The 16218-nt window shown below is 38.6% G+C and overlaps 1 protein-coding gene and 1 long non-coding RNA gene across 3 annotated transcripts in view; one reads left to right on the forward strand and one right to left on the reverse strand.

The window, feature by feature from the left end:
* Nucleotides 1-982, reverse strand: part of LOC106968397 (uncharacterized) — a 49598-nt gene extending 48616 nt beyond the window's left edge. For both annotated transcript variants that reach the window (XR_008292715.1, XR_001429126.3), the window contains exon 1: nt 834-982. This is a non-coding gene — a long non-coding RNA (uncharacterized LOC106968397). The remainder of the gene's footprint in view (nt 1-833) is intronic.
* A 32-nt stretch (nt 983-1014) lies between these two features.
* UBE2W (ubiquitin conjugating enzyme E2 W) overlaps nt 1015-16218 on the forward strand; it is a 73025-nt gene continuing 57821 nt past the window's right edge. The window contains exon 1 of the mRNA XM_027064363.2: nt 1015-1145. Within this exon, the coding sequence (XP_026920164.1) occupies nt 1044-1145 (102 nt within the window). The 5' untranslated portion in view covers nt 1015-1043. The remainder of the gene's footprint in view (nt 1146-16218) is intronic.

Below are 16218 nucleotides of genomic sequence, written 5' to 3' on the forward strand. Positions count from 1 at the left end.
ATTTGCAAAAAGAGCCCAAGTTAATAAAATGATAGATTTTAAGCGTTCCTTCTGGTAAAGTAAAAGCATTCTATTCAATGTATCAGCCACCTAAATCTTTAAAAGAACATGAGGTACAAGCCTTTGGCTTCCATTTTCCTGTTAAAAACCAATGACATCTTCAGTCTTGGGATAGCTTTTAAAACTGTGGCTTCTGATAAATGTTGGCAGAACTGGTGCATTCCCAGAATAAATTCTGAATGCTCAGCTTTCCCTATTCAAAAACATCCCTCGGTCAAATGACTACAAAACTGCCCACCATGAAACAAGCTGAAGAGAAGTCCGGATGTGCTACAAGCTGTAAGTGTAAATTATAAAGTGCACTGGCACATTATGTCTAGGATCAAATCTCTATAAACAAATGTGAATGCCCTAACAACCCTATTACTGATACACGTGAAGTTTAAAACTGAGGGGCTGGGGTAGTGAGGAGACAACAGCACACAAACAAAAGAAAAACTTCCCTTTTCAGGCAAGTTTCAGCTCTATCCTTGTCTTTAAAATACCAAAGTGCTGTTTTGCTCTCAATTCTTGTCCCACTGTACAAAGAAATCTGTGTCTCTATCCCCCAAATTAGGAATATGAGAAGCTTTCCAGACCGTAAAGACCAGAAAGCAGCCCCGCAGGTAACTGGCCCCAAGGGTGTGAAAGCGAGCATGGTGGTGTGGAAAGCCACGCGAAAGGAAAAAAAATCTGTAAACCCTACACCTGTGGTTGAAAACAAACAAACAAGAACACCCCACGGGACTGGACATCATCAAAATCTCGGGGTATAGAGAGAAAAAAACAACCACCATGGCGAGATCAGAACCAGAGCGGCGTTTCTTGGACGACCAGGTCAGCAGGTGAGCTCGCCGGGCACGCCGGGCAGCTGGATGTGACTGAGTACCGACAGCGCCATTTACCGTGCTCTCGCCTGCCCCTCCCCCACGGAGGCCCAGCGCTCCAGCCAATCCCCTCCCGCCGTCCCCTTCCCATCGGAGGCCCCGCCCCCCGCGCCCAGGATGCTGGGCCCCCGCGGCGTGACGCGAGCACGGCAGCTCCGCCCCCTGCGTCTCTGGCCTCGCCGGCCTTGGGGGGATGGTTCCATCATGGCGTCAATGCAGGTGAGAGGAGTTTGCAGCATCTGGGCGGGCGAGGGAGCCGCCGAGAGAACGCAAGCGTTTTGTCAGGGGCGGCGTCTGGGACTCTGGGGCACCCGGGCGGGCTCGGGAGCGGCCCTGGTAGCCAGTCCTTTCCCAGCCTCAGGACGTTGGGGAGGGGTGAGAGAAGGCGAGAAGAAGGGCGGGGGAGGGGGGTCCTCGGTCGGTCGAAGCGGACACCAGCCGGCCGGGAAGTTGGGGGATAAAGAAGGCTAAGAGGGGGGAAAAGGGCGAAGTTTGGCGTTGGTTCGGCGACAGTGGTCTCGAAATCATCTGTCGTTCACACACACACACTGGCCTGTCCGCCCGCCGCAGGGATGCCTTCTTCGCGGTCCCCGGCCCAGCGGAAACAGCTGCTTTCGCCGTTGTCACTGGGGCAAGGGCGGCCCTGAGAGGGGCTGAGTGTGGGGTAGCTGAGAAGGCGGCTGGCTGCAAAGGCGCCTCGCGGCCTCTGCTCAGGCCTCCCACGCCCAGCTTCCCTGACTATTCGGCCCCTCGGCTCTCCTCTCTTTTGACTCTTAATCCTTTGCCCCGTGTATCTTCCTCTGTTAGCCTTCGCACTTTCAATGAGCATTAGTCCGGCAGCTCACTTCGTAGCTCTCCCCGAAGCTGCCCTTAGTCCATCAACATCATTTGCCGCCTAGTATGCAGTCTCCCCGAGATCTGAGTCACCAGCCCCCTTATACCTTCGGGATAGCTCGCCCTCAAAATTTTTTTTCTACGGTGCCCCACCCTTGTGATCGCGGTAAGGCTACAGCCCTTTGCCCTTCTTCCCCAGGTCTTTAGTGGAATCTTAGTTTGGTAGGAGGCGTTTATTAACCCGTGTCATAGCTACCTGAGTTAGCAGTTCATGGTTTTCTGGCTTTCCAACTTAATACATTCTTTTTTTCCCCAAGCCATGGAGTTTGGTGTTTTGTTTTGTTTTCCAGGCAAAGATGGCAACCACAACTGCAGTTTTGTAAAGATTGACTGTGTTATCTATAGCTGCATTTAATTTTACAGATGAAGACTAGCTCTAATGAAAGTATATAGGAAGAGAAGGTAGAACTCTTGTTTGGAGTGTCAGCTGAGTGCTTTTTAGAGTTTTGACATCATCTTAAAGAGACTGACATTTTTCTCAGAAGGATTTAGTGCTTTTGTTTCTAGAAGAATAAGCAAATCTCCCTATCCCCCCCTCTGTTTTTTCTGTCGTTTCTAGGCAAGATCACTTTTTCTTCTCTTTTCTGCATCTTCCTCTTTTGTGGACATATTTGCTTCACATTTACTTCTGTGCTTTTTCTTATCTATTCCCTTTCAACTTATTTTCCGTGCGATATTTTTACTTTTGCTTCTCACTCTGGACTTTCCTTCAGAATAGAAAAATGTATATAACGTTCCTATTTGAAGGGATGTCACAAAATGGTGCGGGGAAAAAAACAAGAACAATTTGAGGAAACATTATACTTTACACCAACCTCCCCAGAGACGTTAGAGAAGTTTCGTCATTTGAGGCCAAAAAAGGAACTGTGGAACACTAGTTGAACAGTAGATAGGCTATATGACTAATTTAAGATTATTTGTATTAAGATTAAAAGTATTTGTTTTAAGACTAAAAATTAAGGTTAAATCCACAATACTTGTGATATTGTATTTGACGGAGAATTATAGGGATAACTAATTGGTTAGATTTAGACTCCAGGGTTCTGGAAAAGGCAGATTTCAGTTTTTAAAAGAAAAAAGTACAGAACTGAGTCAGTACAGAACTTAATGGTGATAATCTTGGATTTTACATGGCAACTTAAGCAATAGAAAAAAAAAAAATACTTGCCACTGCATTTTTCTGTGTCCCAAGTACTACCTCTGAGTATCTTATTACCCTTTATTCCTTAGTGTCTTCTGATTAGAGGAATGGAAAACTAAGGTTTCCTATTTTAGTTAAAATAAAACCTTTCCTTTTGTGTGTATTTTTGAAATACCTGATAAAGGTTTTCTGGTAGTAACTAGAAAAATAATTTTAATATAGATAAATCAAACTTCTGAAACACATTACTACTTTCAGTGTGTTTATTCTGTCTTTGGTGAACAAAATTTTTTCCTGACCATCTTAATAGCAAAAAAAGTTTTTTGTAAAGATTTTGTTTTTTTAAAGTAATCTCTATACCCAATGTGGGGCTCAAACTTAAAACCCCAAGATCATGAGTCACATGTTTTATGGACTGAACCAGCCAGGTACCCCTTAAATTTAACTCTTCAAAAAACTGAATTACATATAAAACTGCAACCAGATTATGAAATTTGTTTATTTACTTATCAATTAGTTTTTAAGGGCCCACTGTGTCGGGTACTGATCAAGGTGCTGGAGATAAAGCAGATAAACCAAAGCAGATCAGGACCTCTGCCTTTGTGGGTATAATAGTCTAGCTGAGGGAGACAGATAAGAACTAAATATTTAAGTTAATTGCATAGTATATTAGAAGGAAGGTGTTAGTGCTTTGGAAGGAAGTTAGGAAATGGATATTTTGAGGATTTGTTAGGAATCCTCAGTTTAGGAAAAAGTACTATACACAAATGCTGCTCTGACCATGTCTTACCTAAAAAGTTTTCAGATTTCTTTATCTTACCCATACCAGGATATTATTGCTGCTGAAGAGATTACGTAAGCTGTGAGAGGAACTGTGTCTTAAAAACATAAATACTCTACAAATGTAGGATTTGATTACTTGGTAAAATGAAATAAGTCTTTAGGATCAATAACATCAAGTAGACTTTGATTTTCTCATTGGAGAATATTTTGAAGTTGAGGTTTTAACTTCTTTAGTGTACCCTATCAGTGCCTCCCAGCCTTTTCTCAGGTGGTGGCATACCTAGGAAATAATTTTTGAATCAGGTACTAAGGTGGATGAAATAAAACATTGGTGATGAGTATCATCACATCTGTACAGATCTGTACATCTGGCACCTCTGTAATGCTGGAGGTGCTGTCCGCTATCATATTGATAGAGTTGTTCTTCAGTATACAGTGCAGAATTGTGGTTTTCAAACTTATTTGAGCCTTTGAGATGTTCTTTCTCATTTTTTTTTCTTTCCAACTGTTTCTTCCTAGAACAAAGTCACATATTACCAGGATAATGGTTAGATTATGTTTTAAGAAAACATTCTTAGAGAATGGTGGGTTTCTGGCAGTGCTTAACATTGGCAGGAGTTAGAGTAAAGAAATAGATCCACATTTAATTTTGATAGTTCTAGAAATGTTAAATTACTCTTGCAGATTTTGTGCATTTTTTCTCTCTTACCTAATGGGGACTTATTTATTAACTGTTGATTTAGCTAGATGAAGGAGATTAAGATTTAGAAACAGGTGGATTTTGAATGGGTGCTTCTTTTCAGAGGATTTAGAAAGAATAAATTATTTTGGATTATTCACAACACTGCACTGCTCTTTACTCAAGTATCTGGCTGTAGTAATTGAGAGGTAGAATATGGGCTCTTACTGACATTTTTAGTAGTCACATTGCCTTGATGGACTCCATATAAGTATTTGTGATGTGAAGGGTTACAGCATAATCAAAGGTTAGAAAATTGACTCATCTTGGATCTTGAGGTTTACTGGGTACTGGGAACTTGGGGAGTATATATACCTAGAATTATAGTATCTGAGAAGGTTGATTGGATAATCTGGCTAGGAACAGGGCTGTCAGGGGGCTTTTAGGAGAAGCCAAGGAAAGGGGGAACAGAATAGAATTGAAGGTATTTTGTGTGAATGATAAATATAACTAGATAGTAGAGTTACTTGAGTAAAGGATAAAACTAAGGTAATCATCTTAACTTTCAAAGCAGTCATTGTGATACTTTCTTTTAGCTGTTAATCAATTACTGCTTAATGAGATGCCTTCTATTTTTATCCTAAAGTGTTTGGGTGTTTTATTTAACTTTTCAGGTCTCTTTCACTCCCATGGGCCATAGATCTCCCGAGAATAGGAAAAATACCTTTTCTCTGTCTCTTAAATGGGTGCATAGTGATTACAGCAAATGTTCATTGCTTGGCAAACCAAAAAGTGTTTCTAACTATAGCAAGTTCTGAAATAGTTTAGTTCTATTTTACAGAAATCTTTTTTTTTTTTAATTTTTAAAAATGTTTATTTTTGAGAGACAGAGAGACAGCATGAGCGGGGGAGGGGCAGAGAGAATGGGAGACACAGAATCTGAACCAGGCTCCAGGCTCCAGGCTCCAGGCTCCAGGCTCTGAGCTGTCAGCATTTAACTGACTGAGCCACTCAGGCGCCCCTGAGAATTTTTTTAAGCAATTCTGTAATAGTAAGGTTGAGGCCCTATAAAGGAATAATTTAAAATTCATGTTTATATTTATGTATTCCCCCAAAAGTTGGCTTATTTTCTTAGTTTATCTTTGCCATAATTTTTATGTTTTGCAAAGTATACTTAACGTTCTTTCTGGATTCTTATTCCAACCTTGTAAAATGGAAATCAGATAATCCTGTTTCATTTCAGTAGAGACGGAGAGTAATCACTTATTTGGAACGTGACTTACCCCAAATTATGTAGCCACTGTGTGGTGAAGCTGTGATTAGATCTGTTAATGCTATGAAGTTGTAGGTTATTAACATATTAACAAGTTTGGCATTATAGAGAAATCATTGGGACAATTACTTAACTTTACAGTCAAGAAGTAAACATTTGCTAGAATATTTTATAGCTTCTATAGCTGAGAGGATAATATTCCCCATATTTTATAATATAAAGTTAATGCATCACATTTTAAAAAGAATTTTTTTATGCATGTACTTGTGTGCTGAGTAAAACTATGGCAAATCTTTACTGTTCAAAGAAAGTTTTTTAAAAAAAATATGTTTATTTTTGGTTGAGCACCAGTGGGGTAGGAACAGAGAGAGGGAGATAGAGGACCCGAAGTGAGCTCTGTGCTGACACGCTGACAAGCAGTGAGCCCAATGTAGGGCTCAAACTCCGGAACTGTGAGATCATGACCTGAGCTGAAGTCAGGTGCTCAACCAACTGAACCACCCGGGTGTCCCAAGAGTCTTTATTAATCAAGGAGAATTTTTTAAAAATTTATTTTCAGTTTTATTCTTTTTTGAATGTTTATTTGTTTTTGAGAGAGAAACACAGCATGAGCAGGGGAGAGGCAGAGGGAGAAGGAGACACAGAGTCCGAAGCAGGCTCCAGGCTCTGAGCTGTCAGCACAGAGCTGGACACGGGCTCGAACCCATGAGCTGTGAGATCATGACCTGAGCTGAAGTTGGACGCTTAACCAACTGAGCCACCTAGGCACCCCAAGGAGAATTTTATTTTTATTTATTTATTTCAAAAAAAATTTTTTTTAACTATTTATTTTTGAGACAGAGAGAGAGAGAGCATGAACGGGGGAGGGTCAGAGAGAGGGAAACACAGAATCCGAAACAGGCTCCAGGCTCTGAGCTGTCAGCACAGAGCCCAACGCGGGGCTCAAACTCACGGACCGCGAGATCATGACCCGAGCCGAAGTCGGCCGCTTAACCGACTGAGCCACCCAGGCGCCCCAAGGAGAATTTTAAAAGTAGGGGTGATCTGGCATCTTTCTGCAAGTATAGTTCTGCATAGTATTTATCTAAATTGAACATTTGTTATGTGAATTTTATTTCTTTGTGTCATTGCTGTCTGCTTTAATTTTACCTACACAATACTTGTTCCTGTTTGTCAGGTGTTTTTAATCATTCTTCATTTGATAGTCTTTATTTGTGAATGCAGGTTTTGGGTCACCAACAAATGGTGCGTGCCTTTGAGTTATTCTGATAAAAACTAACTTCAAAAAAAAAAACTAATTTCATTCAGTAGGTCTTATAAAACTTCATTAGAAAAAAATATAGGATCTGGAATCAGAAGACCTGGATTTAGGTTCTGTTTCACTACTTAATGTCTGTGTTGCACAGAAATCAGTGTGTCAAGTTAGTGGTTAAAACAAAAGCAGATTGATAGAGGTAAACATGTATGAAACTGCTTTTTTTGACTTTACTTCCCAAACCTGTTTTTTTCTCCTGTAGTATTCTTCATATTGGTACATGACAACTTTATTCATCCATTTGTTTAACCAGAAACCTTGGTTTCGTCCTATCCCATAGTCAAAACATCATCAAATTCTATCCAGCTCTACCTTCAGAATATATCCAGAATCCAACTGTTTGTCCTGTCTTCTGAATTACTTCCTGATGGAAATCCTTGTCATCCCTCATCTGGATTATATCAACAATTTCATAACTGATTTCCCTGCTTCTGCCCTTGTTCTCTTACTGTCTTTTCTCAGCCCATTATTTAGATTCTTTCAAAACAAAAGTCGTATGTGACTGCGCTCGCATCCCTGCTGTGGCTTCCCCGTTTTACTCAGAATATACAGTTGACCCTCCAACAATGCAAGGGTTAGTGGTGCTGACCCCTGCGCAGTCCAAATCCATACATAACTGTTGACTCTCCAAAAACTTTACTAATAGCTTACTGTTAACTGGAAGCCTTACTGATAACATAGTTGATTAGCCTGTATTTTGAATGTTATATGCATTATATACTGTATTCTTAAAGTAAGCTAGAGAAAAAAAGGAAAACCGTAAGGAAGAGAAAATGCATTTATATTACTCTACTGTCCCTGTTAGGGCATAGAATGCCTTACATTATCTATCTTTTTCCCCTCCCTGCTCACTTACCTACAGACTCCTTTCTATTTCTACCTCAGGGCTCTTGCCTTTTTTTCTCTTCTTGGAGTCTTCACCTATTGGGATGGCTCACTTCCTTTATTTATTCTCAGATCTTTGTTCATATGTAGTTTTCTCAGAGAACCCCACCCCAGTGTAAAAGAGCTCTTCCATCCATGGCAGTCGTAATTACCCTGCTAAGTTTTTCATAGCCCTGACATACTATTTATTAATTTACTTACTGTTTTTCCTGAACATGACTCAATGCCTGGTATTTAGCAGGCCCTCAGTAAATGTTGAAGGAATAAATGAGCACAGCTTCTGGATTCAGATAAACTTGGTTTGAATTGATTCTAGCCTTGCCACTTAATAGTTGTATAACCTTTTTTGCCCAATATAAAATAGGAATAATAATCATATGGGATAAAGTTGCAAATTACTTCATGTCATGGATCTTTAGAGGCTATAGGTCTCTTATTTTAAACTATAGTATCCCTATAAGATACTCACTTTTTAATTTTTTTTTAAATGTTTGTTTATTTTTGATAGAGCGTGGGGAGGAGCAGAGAGAGAGGGAGAGACAGAATCCAAAGCAGGCTCCAGGCTCTGAACTGTCAGCACAGAGCCCGACGCGGGGCTCAAACCCACGAACCATGAGATCATGACCTGAGCCAAAGTTGGATGCTTAACTGACTGAGCCATCCAGGCACCCCCAGATACTCACTTTTTAAAAAAAATTGTCTGATTCTTGCTCCTGTGTTGGCTATCAATGGGAAAAAGCAGATTTCCTATATGATCCTGTGTCAAATGAGATCTCTCCTATTTCCACACTATAGGAGGGAGAGAAGAAGTATGGTTTCTAATTAGCATGTATGCTTGACTAATTCTCAAATTTTGAAGAGGATTAGCAAAGTAATATTTTGACTTTTTATAACAGTTTAAATGGCACATTCACATTTTTTTAATTGAAATATAATTCACATACTATAAAACTTACCTTTAAAAAAATTTTTTTTTTAATGTTTATTTATTTTTGAGACAGAGCATGAGCAGGGAAGGGGCAGAGGGGGAGACACAGAATCCAAAGCAGACTCCAGGCTGTCAGCACAGAGCCTGATGTGGGGCTCAAACTCACAAGCTGTGAGATCATGACCTGAGCCAAAGTCGGATGCTTAACCGACTGAGCCACTCAGGCGCCCCAGAACTTACCATTTTTATTAAAATGTACAATTCAGTGATTTTTAGTATATTTACAACCATCATTACTATTTAATTCATCCCCAAAAGAAACCTTTTACTTATTAGCAGTCACTCCCCATTCCTTCCCCCCCCCCTCCTCGACTCCCCTCCTCCTCCACCCCTGCCCCTCCAGATGGAAATCACTAATCTGTTTTCTGTCTCTTTTTGCCTGTTCTGGGCATTTCATATAAATGGAATCATACAATATGTGGCCTTTTGTAACTGGCTTCTTAGTATAATGTTTTTGAGGTTTATCCATATTGTTGCTTGGATCAGTACTTAATTCCTTTTTATGGCTAACAGTCCATTTTATGGTTATACCACAGTTTATCCATTCATCAATTGATTGACATTTGGGTTGTTTCCTGTTTCCATTCATCAGTTAACTGGCAATTTGAATTGTTTCTACTTTTTGAATGCCACTATGAACGTTCATGTACATGTTTTTATTTGGCAGTGTTTTAATTTGTCTTAAGTATATACCTAGTAGTGGAATTGCTGGGTCATTTGGTAACTCTGTGTTTAACTTTCTAAGGAACTGCTAGGCATTTATGACAGCACCATTTTACATTCCCACCAGCAGTGTGCAAAGGTTCCAGTTTCTGCACATTCTGGCCAGTGTCTGTCCACTTTCTTGATTATAGCTATCGTAGTGGATGTGAAGTGATACCTCCTTGGTTTTTTGTTTGTTTGTTTTGTTTTTTTTTTCTTTTTTTTTTTTGACAGAGAGAGTGCATGTGCACACAAGCAGGGCAGGGGCAGAGGGAGAGAATCTTAAGCAGGCTCCATGCCCAGCATAGAGCCTGACTCGGGTCTCCATCCCATGAACCCTGAGATTATGACCTGAGCCAAAACCAAGAGTCAGACATTTAACCGACTGAGCACCCAGGCGCCCCTCTCCTTGTGGTTTTGATTTGCATTTCTCTAATAACTAAGGATGTTGTGCATCTTGCGTTTATTGGTAAATTTCTTGGAGAAATGTCTAGCCAAATCCTTTGCCCATTTAAAAAATAAAGTTGTCTATTCATTGAATTGTAAGCGAGTTTTTTTCTGTGTGTATTCTGAATATAAGCCCCTTATCAGATATGTGATTTGCAAACATTTTCTCCGAGTTATGTTTGCACGTTCCTGATGGTATCCATGCCAGCACAAAATTTTTTATTTTGATGAAGTCCAATTTAACTTTTTTTCTTTTGTCAAATTTATGCTTTTGGTGTCATATCTAAGAAATCGTTACCTAATCGAAGGTCATAAAGATTTACACTTTTTTACAGCTATGTTCTCTTCTGAGAGTGTTACAGTTTTAGCTCTCACATTTAGGTCTTTGATTCATTTTGAGTCCACTTTCTATACGATGAGGCATATTTAGTTTAATAGCATTAATATGGCAGCTTGTTTTTTTTTCTTTTTGAAGTTACCCAAGGTGAGAGCCTATCAGATTTGATAGTATCCTGCTGGATTCAAATTATTTTTCTAAGTCAAGTGGAGCTGTTAAGCTGTTTTTCAGATGACAAATTGTATTGCAGCCCTACTACTAAAAAATGTTGATTGTCGTCCTAATAAACTGTTACTGAGAATATTTATTCACATACCCGCTTTTATCATAATTAAAATAGGCATACCAACTTAACTTTTTAGACTTAAAAAAACTTCACGCCACAGGGCATTTTAGAGGTCATCTGATTCAGCCAGTGTACCTTTTCTTTAAGTCATTGCTGTATTTTGTGATTAGAAGTGTTTGATAAAATATAATTTGTTTACTTTTGTACTACATGAAAAGAAGATATTTGAGCAAATTGAGTATACGGGTGTTTTTTTTTTTTGTTTTTTTTTGTTGTTTTTTTTAATGCTTACTTATTTTTGAGAGGGGGTCACAGAGAGACCAGAGACAGAATCCAAAGCAGGCTCCATGCTGTTACCGGAAAGCCCAAAGTGGGGCTAGGCTCAAACCCACAAACTGGGAGATCATGACTTGAGCTGAAGACCCTCAACCTAGTGAGCCACTCGGGAGCCCTGAGTATATAGGCTTTTTATTTACTTATTTTTTAATATAGATTTGATATGAGAAAAATTGTCACATTCTTAGGAAATCCAATTTAGGAGTTCTAGTGGAGAAGATTACATAGATGAGCATATTGGTGTCATTGTTCTTGATCTTGCTTAGTGGAAACTCAAATAGAATTCATTTCTTTGTAAGAATTTGAGCTACCTTGACACTTCTACAGACTATTCTCAGTATTCATGGATTCTGTATACAGGATTTGTGAACCTGCCTGCTTGGTAAAATTTATTTGTAAGCCTAAAGTCAATCCTCATGGTGCTTTTATGGTGATTTGTACACATGTGCAGAGCTGTGAAAAATTGGAGTACCTAAATATGCACGTTCCCAACTGCAGTCAAACAAGGCAACACTCTTTCATGCTGTAACTGTTTCAGCTGTCATGCTGTAAACAAGTGTCCTTTTTTTGGTCTATTTAGTACTTCATGTTTTGGGGTTTTTTTTTGCATTTATGTGCTTTTCGAGATTTCACTGTTTAAAATGGTGCTCAGGCATATTATTGAAGTGCTGTCTAGTGTTCTAATTGCAAGAAAACTGGAATGTACCTTATGTAGAAAAGGTGTGTGTTAGATAACCTTTTTTTAGGCATAAGCTCTTGGCCTTAGGTTCAATGTTAATGAATCAACAACATATATTAAGGATTCTTTAAACAAACACACAAAATCAGGTTGTTAACTGATTGGTTGAGTGTGACCAGAGGATGTAGGAACCTAACTCTCTTTCCCTTAGGAACAGTGTGGTTCAATATTTGCTAATTTAGTATTTGCTGTGATTTTATAGTCTGTAACATAACTACTGTGAATACTGAGAATTGGCTGTTTGATTTAAATTTCAGTCTGCCTTTGATTTAAAATATATTGCAACCAGGTTAAAACTGGTAAAACTTGCTACATCTAGGTTCCTTGTTTCCTTTTTTACCTTTTTCTGCTGTAGATCGATGCCTTCTAGTTTTCTTACTTGAGTTACCCGTACAATTCAAGTTGGTGGTTTCCCACTTTGGCATTATATTGAAATCACCTGGGGAGCTCTGAAGGTTGGGGGGGGGGAACCTATCCCCAGAGATTAATTTAATTTGTCTGGCATGCATCCTGGATATTGGAATTTTTCTCAGCTCCTGGGTAATTCTAATGTGCAGTGTAAGGTGAGAACTCATCTTTACTACAGGGGGTGAACTTAGGTGTGCAAATGATGTAAATTGGATCAGGTGTAATCCATCTCCTTGGACCAGATTTAGAGTTCAGGAGATAGTAGACATTTCTTTCTTCTTCTTCTTCTTTTTTAATTAGACCTTTTTTAATGTTTATTTTTGAGAGAGCGAGTGAGAAAGAGCATGCACTGGCACTCACAAATGAGGAAGGGACAGAAAGAGAGGGAGACAGAGGATCTGAAGTGGGCCCTGTGTTGACAGCAGAGCGCCCGAGTCGGGGCTCGAACCTGCGAACCGCAAGATCATGACCTGAGCCAAAGTTGGACGCTTACCCGACTGAGCCATACTGGTGCCCCAATAGTAGACATTTAAAAGTTGATAGCTCTGGAGAGAACTTTAAGAACCAAATTTGAGACTGACAGTGTTTCTATGTGTTCCTGGCTATCTGTATAATTACAGTTCTATCAAAGAACATCCATTTCCTGTACATATCAGAACCAGTGTTGACTGCTTTATTAATTTTAGTGAATTCTCTTGTTTGGTGGCTATTTTATACAAAGAAAGTTTCTGCCAGGAGAGTTCTTTTGTGGAGGAGGATACTTTTGTGAACAAAATACATTCTGTGGCTGCTGTGTGGTGTTCTAGGCTCAGTTATGAGTTGAGTGATTTTTCTATGCCAATTGTGTACCTAGACAGACTTACCAATTTTATTTCATGAATCTTTGGAGTTGAACTTGAGTAATTCCAATCTCAAGTTGTTTTGTTGTTGTTATTTTAAATAATCTTAGGGGCCCTGTATTAAAATATGAATAGTTCTTGGAATATTAGTCTTGTCTTTAGTCTTCTGGCCCTTCCTTAGGGCCATTATTATTACTGGCCCTTGCATCTCCCATTCCAAGGCCTATGCTGAACTTTTTATCAGTCCATTAAAATCCCTGAGAGTCAGGTTGTTTATATGATTCTGGGTGCTGGGTCTCTCTCCCCTGTCCATTGGTTGAAGTGGACATTACTGCAAACATGTAGATGCTGCACCCTTAACTTGCTAGGAATACTTACCAATTCTTTTTAGTCACTTTTTATATTGAACATCCATTTTGAATTCTGGGTCTTTTTTTTTTTTTTTTAATCATGAATTCTGGGTCGTTTTGATAGCCCTCCTTCTTCTTATTGTTCCTGGGATTAAAAAAAAACAAAGTTAGCCCTTTCACTTTGTACCTGACATCATGCATGAATCCACCAAACTTAGCTTCAGTCCTCACAGTGTATGCACTTTTTCCTAACTCCTAGCACATTTTACCTCTTTCATTAGTATTTTTCATTTCTGCCTCTGTATAACTCACAGAGCAGTGTATTAGTGGTAAGCACTCAGGTGTTTTCTGAGTATTCAATTTGGTAGAACAGAGACTCAGGAAAATGCTTTTTCAACATAGGTCAGAAATGATATGAGAACATGGATTTCTTGCTATATCTCTTATTCCTTTGATGTCTCTTTTTTTGCTTCTGCCTTAGCCCAATTACACCAAAGAAATGAGGTGAATGGGAAAAAGTATATAGAATTTTAAAATCAGTGTAATATTTGTTAATTACATAAATCTCTCTCAACTAGATTAATATTTGGTTGGTAATTCTTTCACATTGGAGAGACCTTTATGAACTCAATGCAAATCTATTTTTTTTTCTCGTGATTAAACTTCCAGTCCATAACCCTTATGGTAACAGCAGATAATCCTAGGTCTTGCTTCATTGATACTAAAATAATGTGGTTGCTTTCTCTCTAAACCAAAATATGTTGTGTCTCCGGATATTTCTCATGTCTGAAATTTATTCTTTTTCCAGATGTTTTATTCTTAGGGTGTGTCTAGGTGTGGTTTGGGTATAGATCTGTTTGTGTGTGCTTGTCGAGGTAGGAGGTGGTTTGGGGAGAGAGTGTTGTGGAATAGGGAATTTGTGATTGGTTCCTTCAGATGTTGCAGAAGACAGGACCTCTGTTGATGTCTATAAAATGCAGACTGGTTTCTGATAAGCCTTTTTATCTTTAAACGTAAAGCTTTTGCATAGTGGCAGAGTTTTACTTCAGATTCTTCCAACTTAAAGTACATGGAAGAAATTGGTCAGTTTAGAATACTCCTACCAAAAACAAAACAAAAAAAAACAGAAAAATCAACCCTGAAAGGGTAAAGAAGTTTGGCTCAATCCTGGCAAGCTTATAGTTTTCAGAAGTTTGTGCTGACAATGATAGAAGTACCAGGGGAGGCTAAGACAGTTAATGATGAAGGCTTGGAAAGCATTATCCATGATCCTAAACAGTAAAAATGGTGTCAGTAGGTACTGCTCCCTCTTTTTCTCAGCACCTAGTCTAAAATTGATAATTTTTTTGTATCAGCTTCTGACCGAAACCAGGTTTTTTAATTTAAAATATGTTTAATGTGTTTTATTATTGTATTTTACATTTTCATAAAGTGGCCAAAAATAAGGTAAAATTCAGCTCTAGTTTTGTAATTGAAAAAAACTTTAAGGTAAATTGATGTTTTCTTAAACTGGCAACATTAGTTGCCAAAATTGATAATATAAATCAGTCATTTATACTTATCATATTTCTTTTTGTTTTTGTTAGGATGAAACTTAGTGTAAATACATTTTATGTTCTCTTTAAATTTATTATTCAAATAGACTGTTTTACTCTCTAGAGTGTTACTGTGTTACTCTAGACAAAAATCAAGTTGTTGCTTTTTGTTTTAGTTAATTTTTTTTTAGTAATCTCGACACACATTGTATGCTGGAACTCATGACCCTGAGATCAAGAGTTGCATGCTCTTCCAAGTGAGCCAGCCAGGCTCCCTCAGGTTTTTAGTTAAATCTCAGTGGCTTTGTATTTCCAGAAATTTTACATACTAATGTTAAAGAAGTTGCTGACTTCTGAGTTTGCATGGAGTGAAAGAAACGTGCTAAAGGTATTCTTAGACTCTTAGAGTTATACTGTGGCTATTTTTGACAGCTGAGGCCCAAATATGTGTAAATTTGTAAGCAAAAATTATTAAGAAGACAGTGATTTGGGGTGCTGGCTGGCTTAGTCAGTGGAGCATGAGACTCTTGATCCTGGGGTTGTAAGTTCGAGCCCCACATTGGGTATAGCGATTACTTAAAAGCTTTTATTAAAAAAAAAAAAGACTGGGGGTGCCTGGGTGGCTCAGTCAAGTGTCTGACTTCGGCTCAGGTCATGATGTCATGGTTCGTGAGTTCAAGCCCCGCGTCGGGCTTTGTGCTAACTGTGAGGAGCTTGGGATTCTCTCAGTCTCTCCCCTGCTCGTGTGGGTGCATTCCTTCTTTCTCTCAAAGTAAATATATAAACTTAAAAAAAAAAAAAAGTAGCCTTTCTACTACTATACTATTTATACTGTTGTAGCCTTTTATAACACATTGATGTCTTTTATAAAACATAAACTGAAACTATTCTGAAAAAAAAAACCTTTTATTTTGATCACTTCTACGTATGTACGTATATATGAGATACTCTGCCATCTACCTTAAGCACCAGGTCTTAAGCATATTGCCATATTTTTCATGTTAAAAATATTCCTGTAAACATTAAATATGATTCTATTTTTCTTTTCTTTTTTTTTTGATTCTTATTTGCCAAAGTTAATCTAATCTTATAGAGGTTTCTGCTGTGTCAAGGGAAAGTATTGATGGAGTAAATCCCTAAAATCACAGGATAGCATAACTGAGCATGCTGAGGAAAAAACAAACAACTGTTTATCTTCAGTGTAATAAAAAAGTTGCACAAACTATCTTTTCATTCAATGGATATTTGGGTTTGGCAAAGTAACTAACCTGGAATCTTAAGGTGAGTAGTTCACTTTATGATTTTATTCTTGCTGATGGTAATCTTTATAAATAGTGCTTAGGCATCACATTTTG

The sequence above is a fragment of the Acinonyx jubatus genome, chromosome F2 (assembly GCF_027475565.1).
Source record: "Acinonyx jubatus isolate Ajub_Pintada_27869175 chromosome F2, VMU_Ajub_asm_v1.0, whole genome shotgun sequence".
Taxonomy (NCBI): domain Eukaryota; kingdom Metazoa; phylum Chordata; class Mammalia; order Carnivora; family Felidae; genus Acinonyx; species Acinonyx jubatus.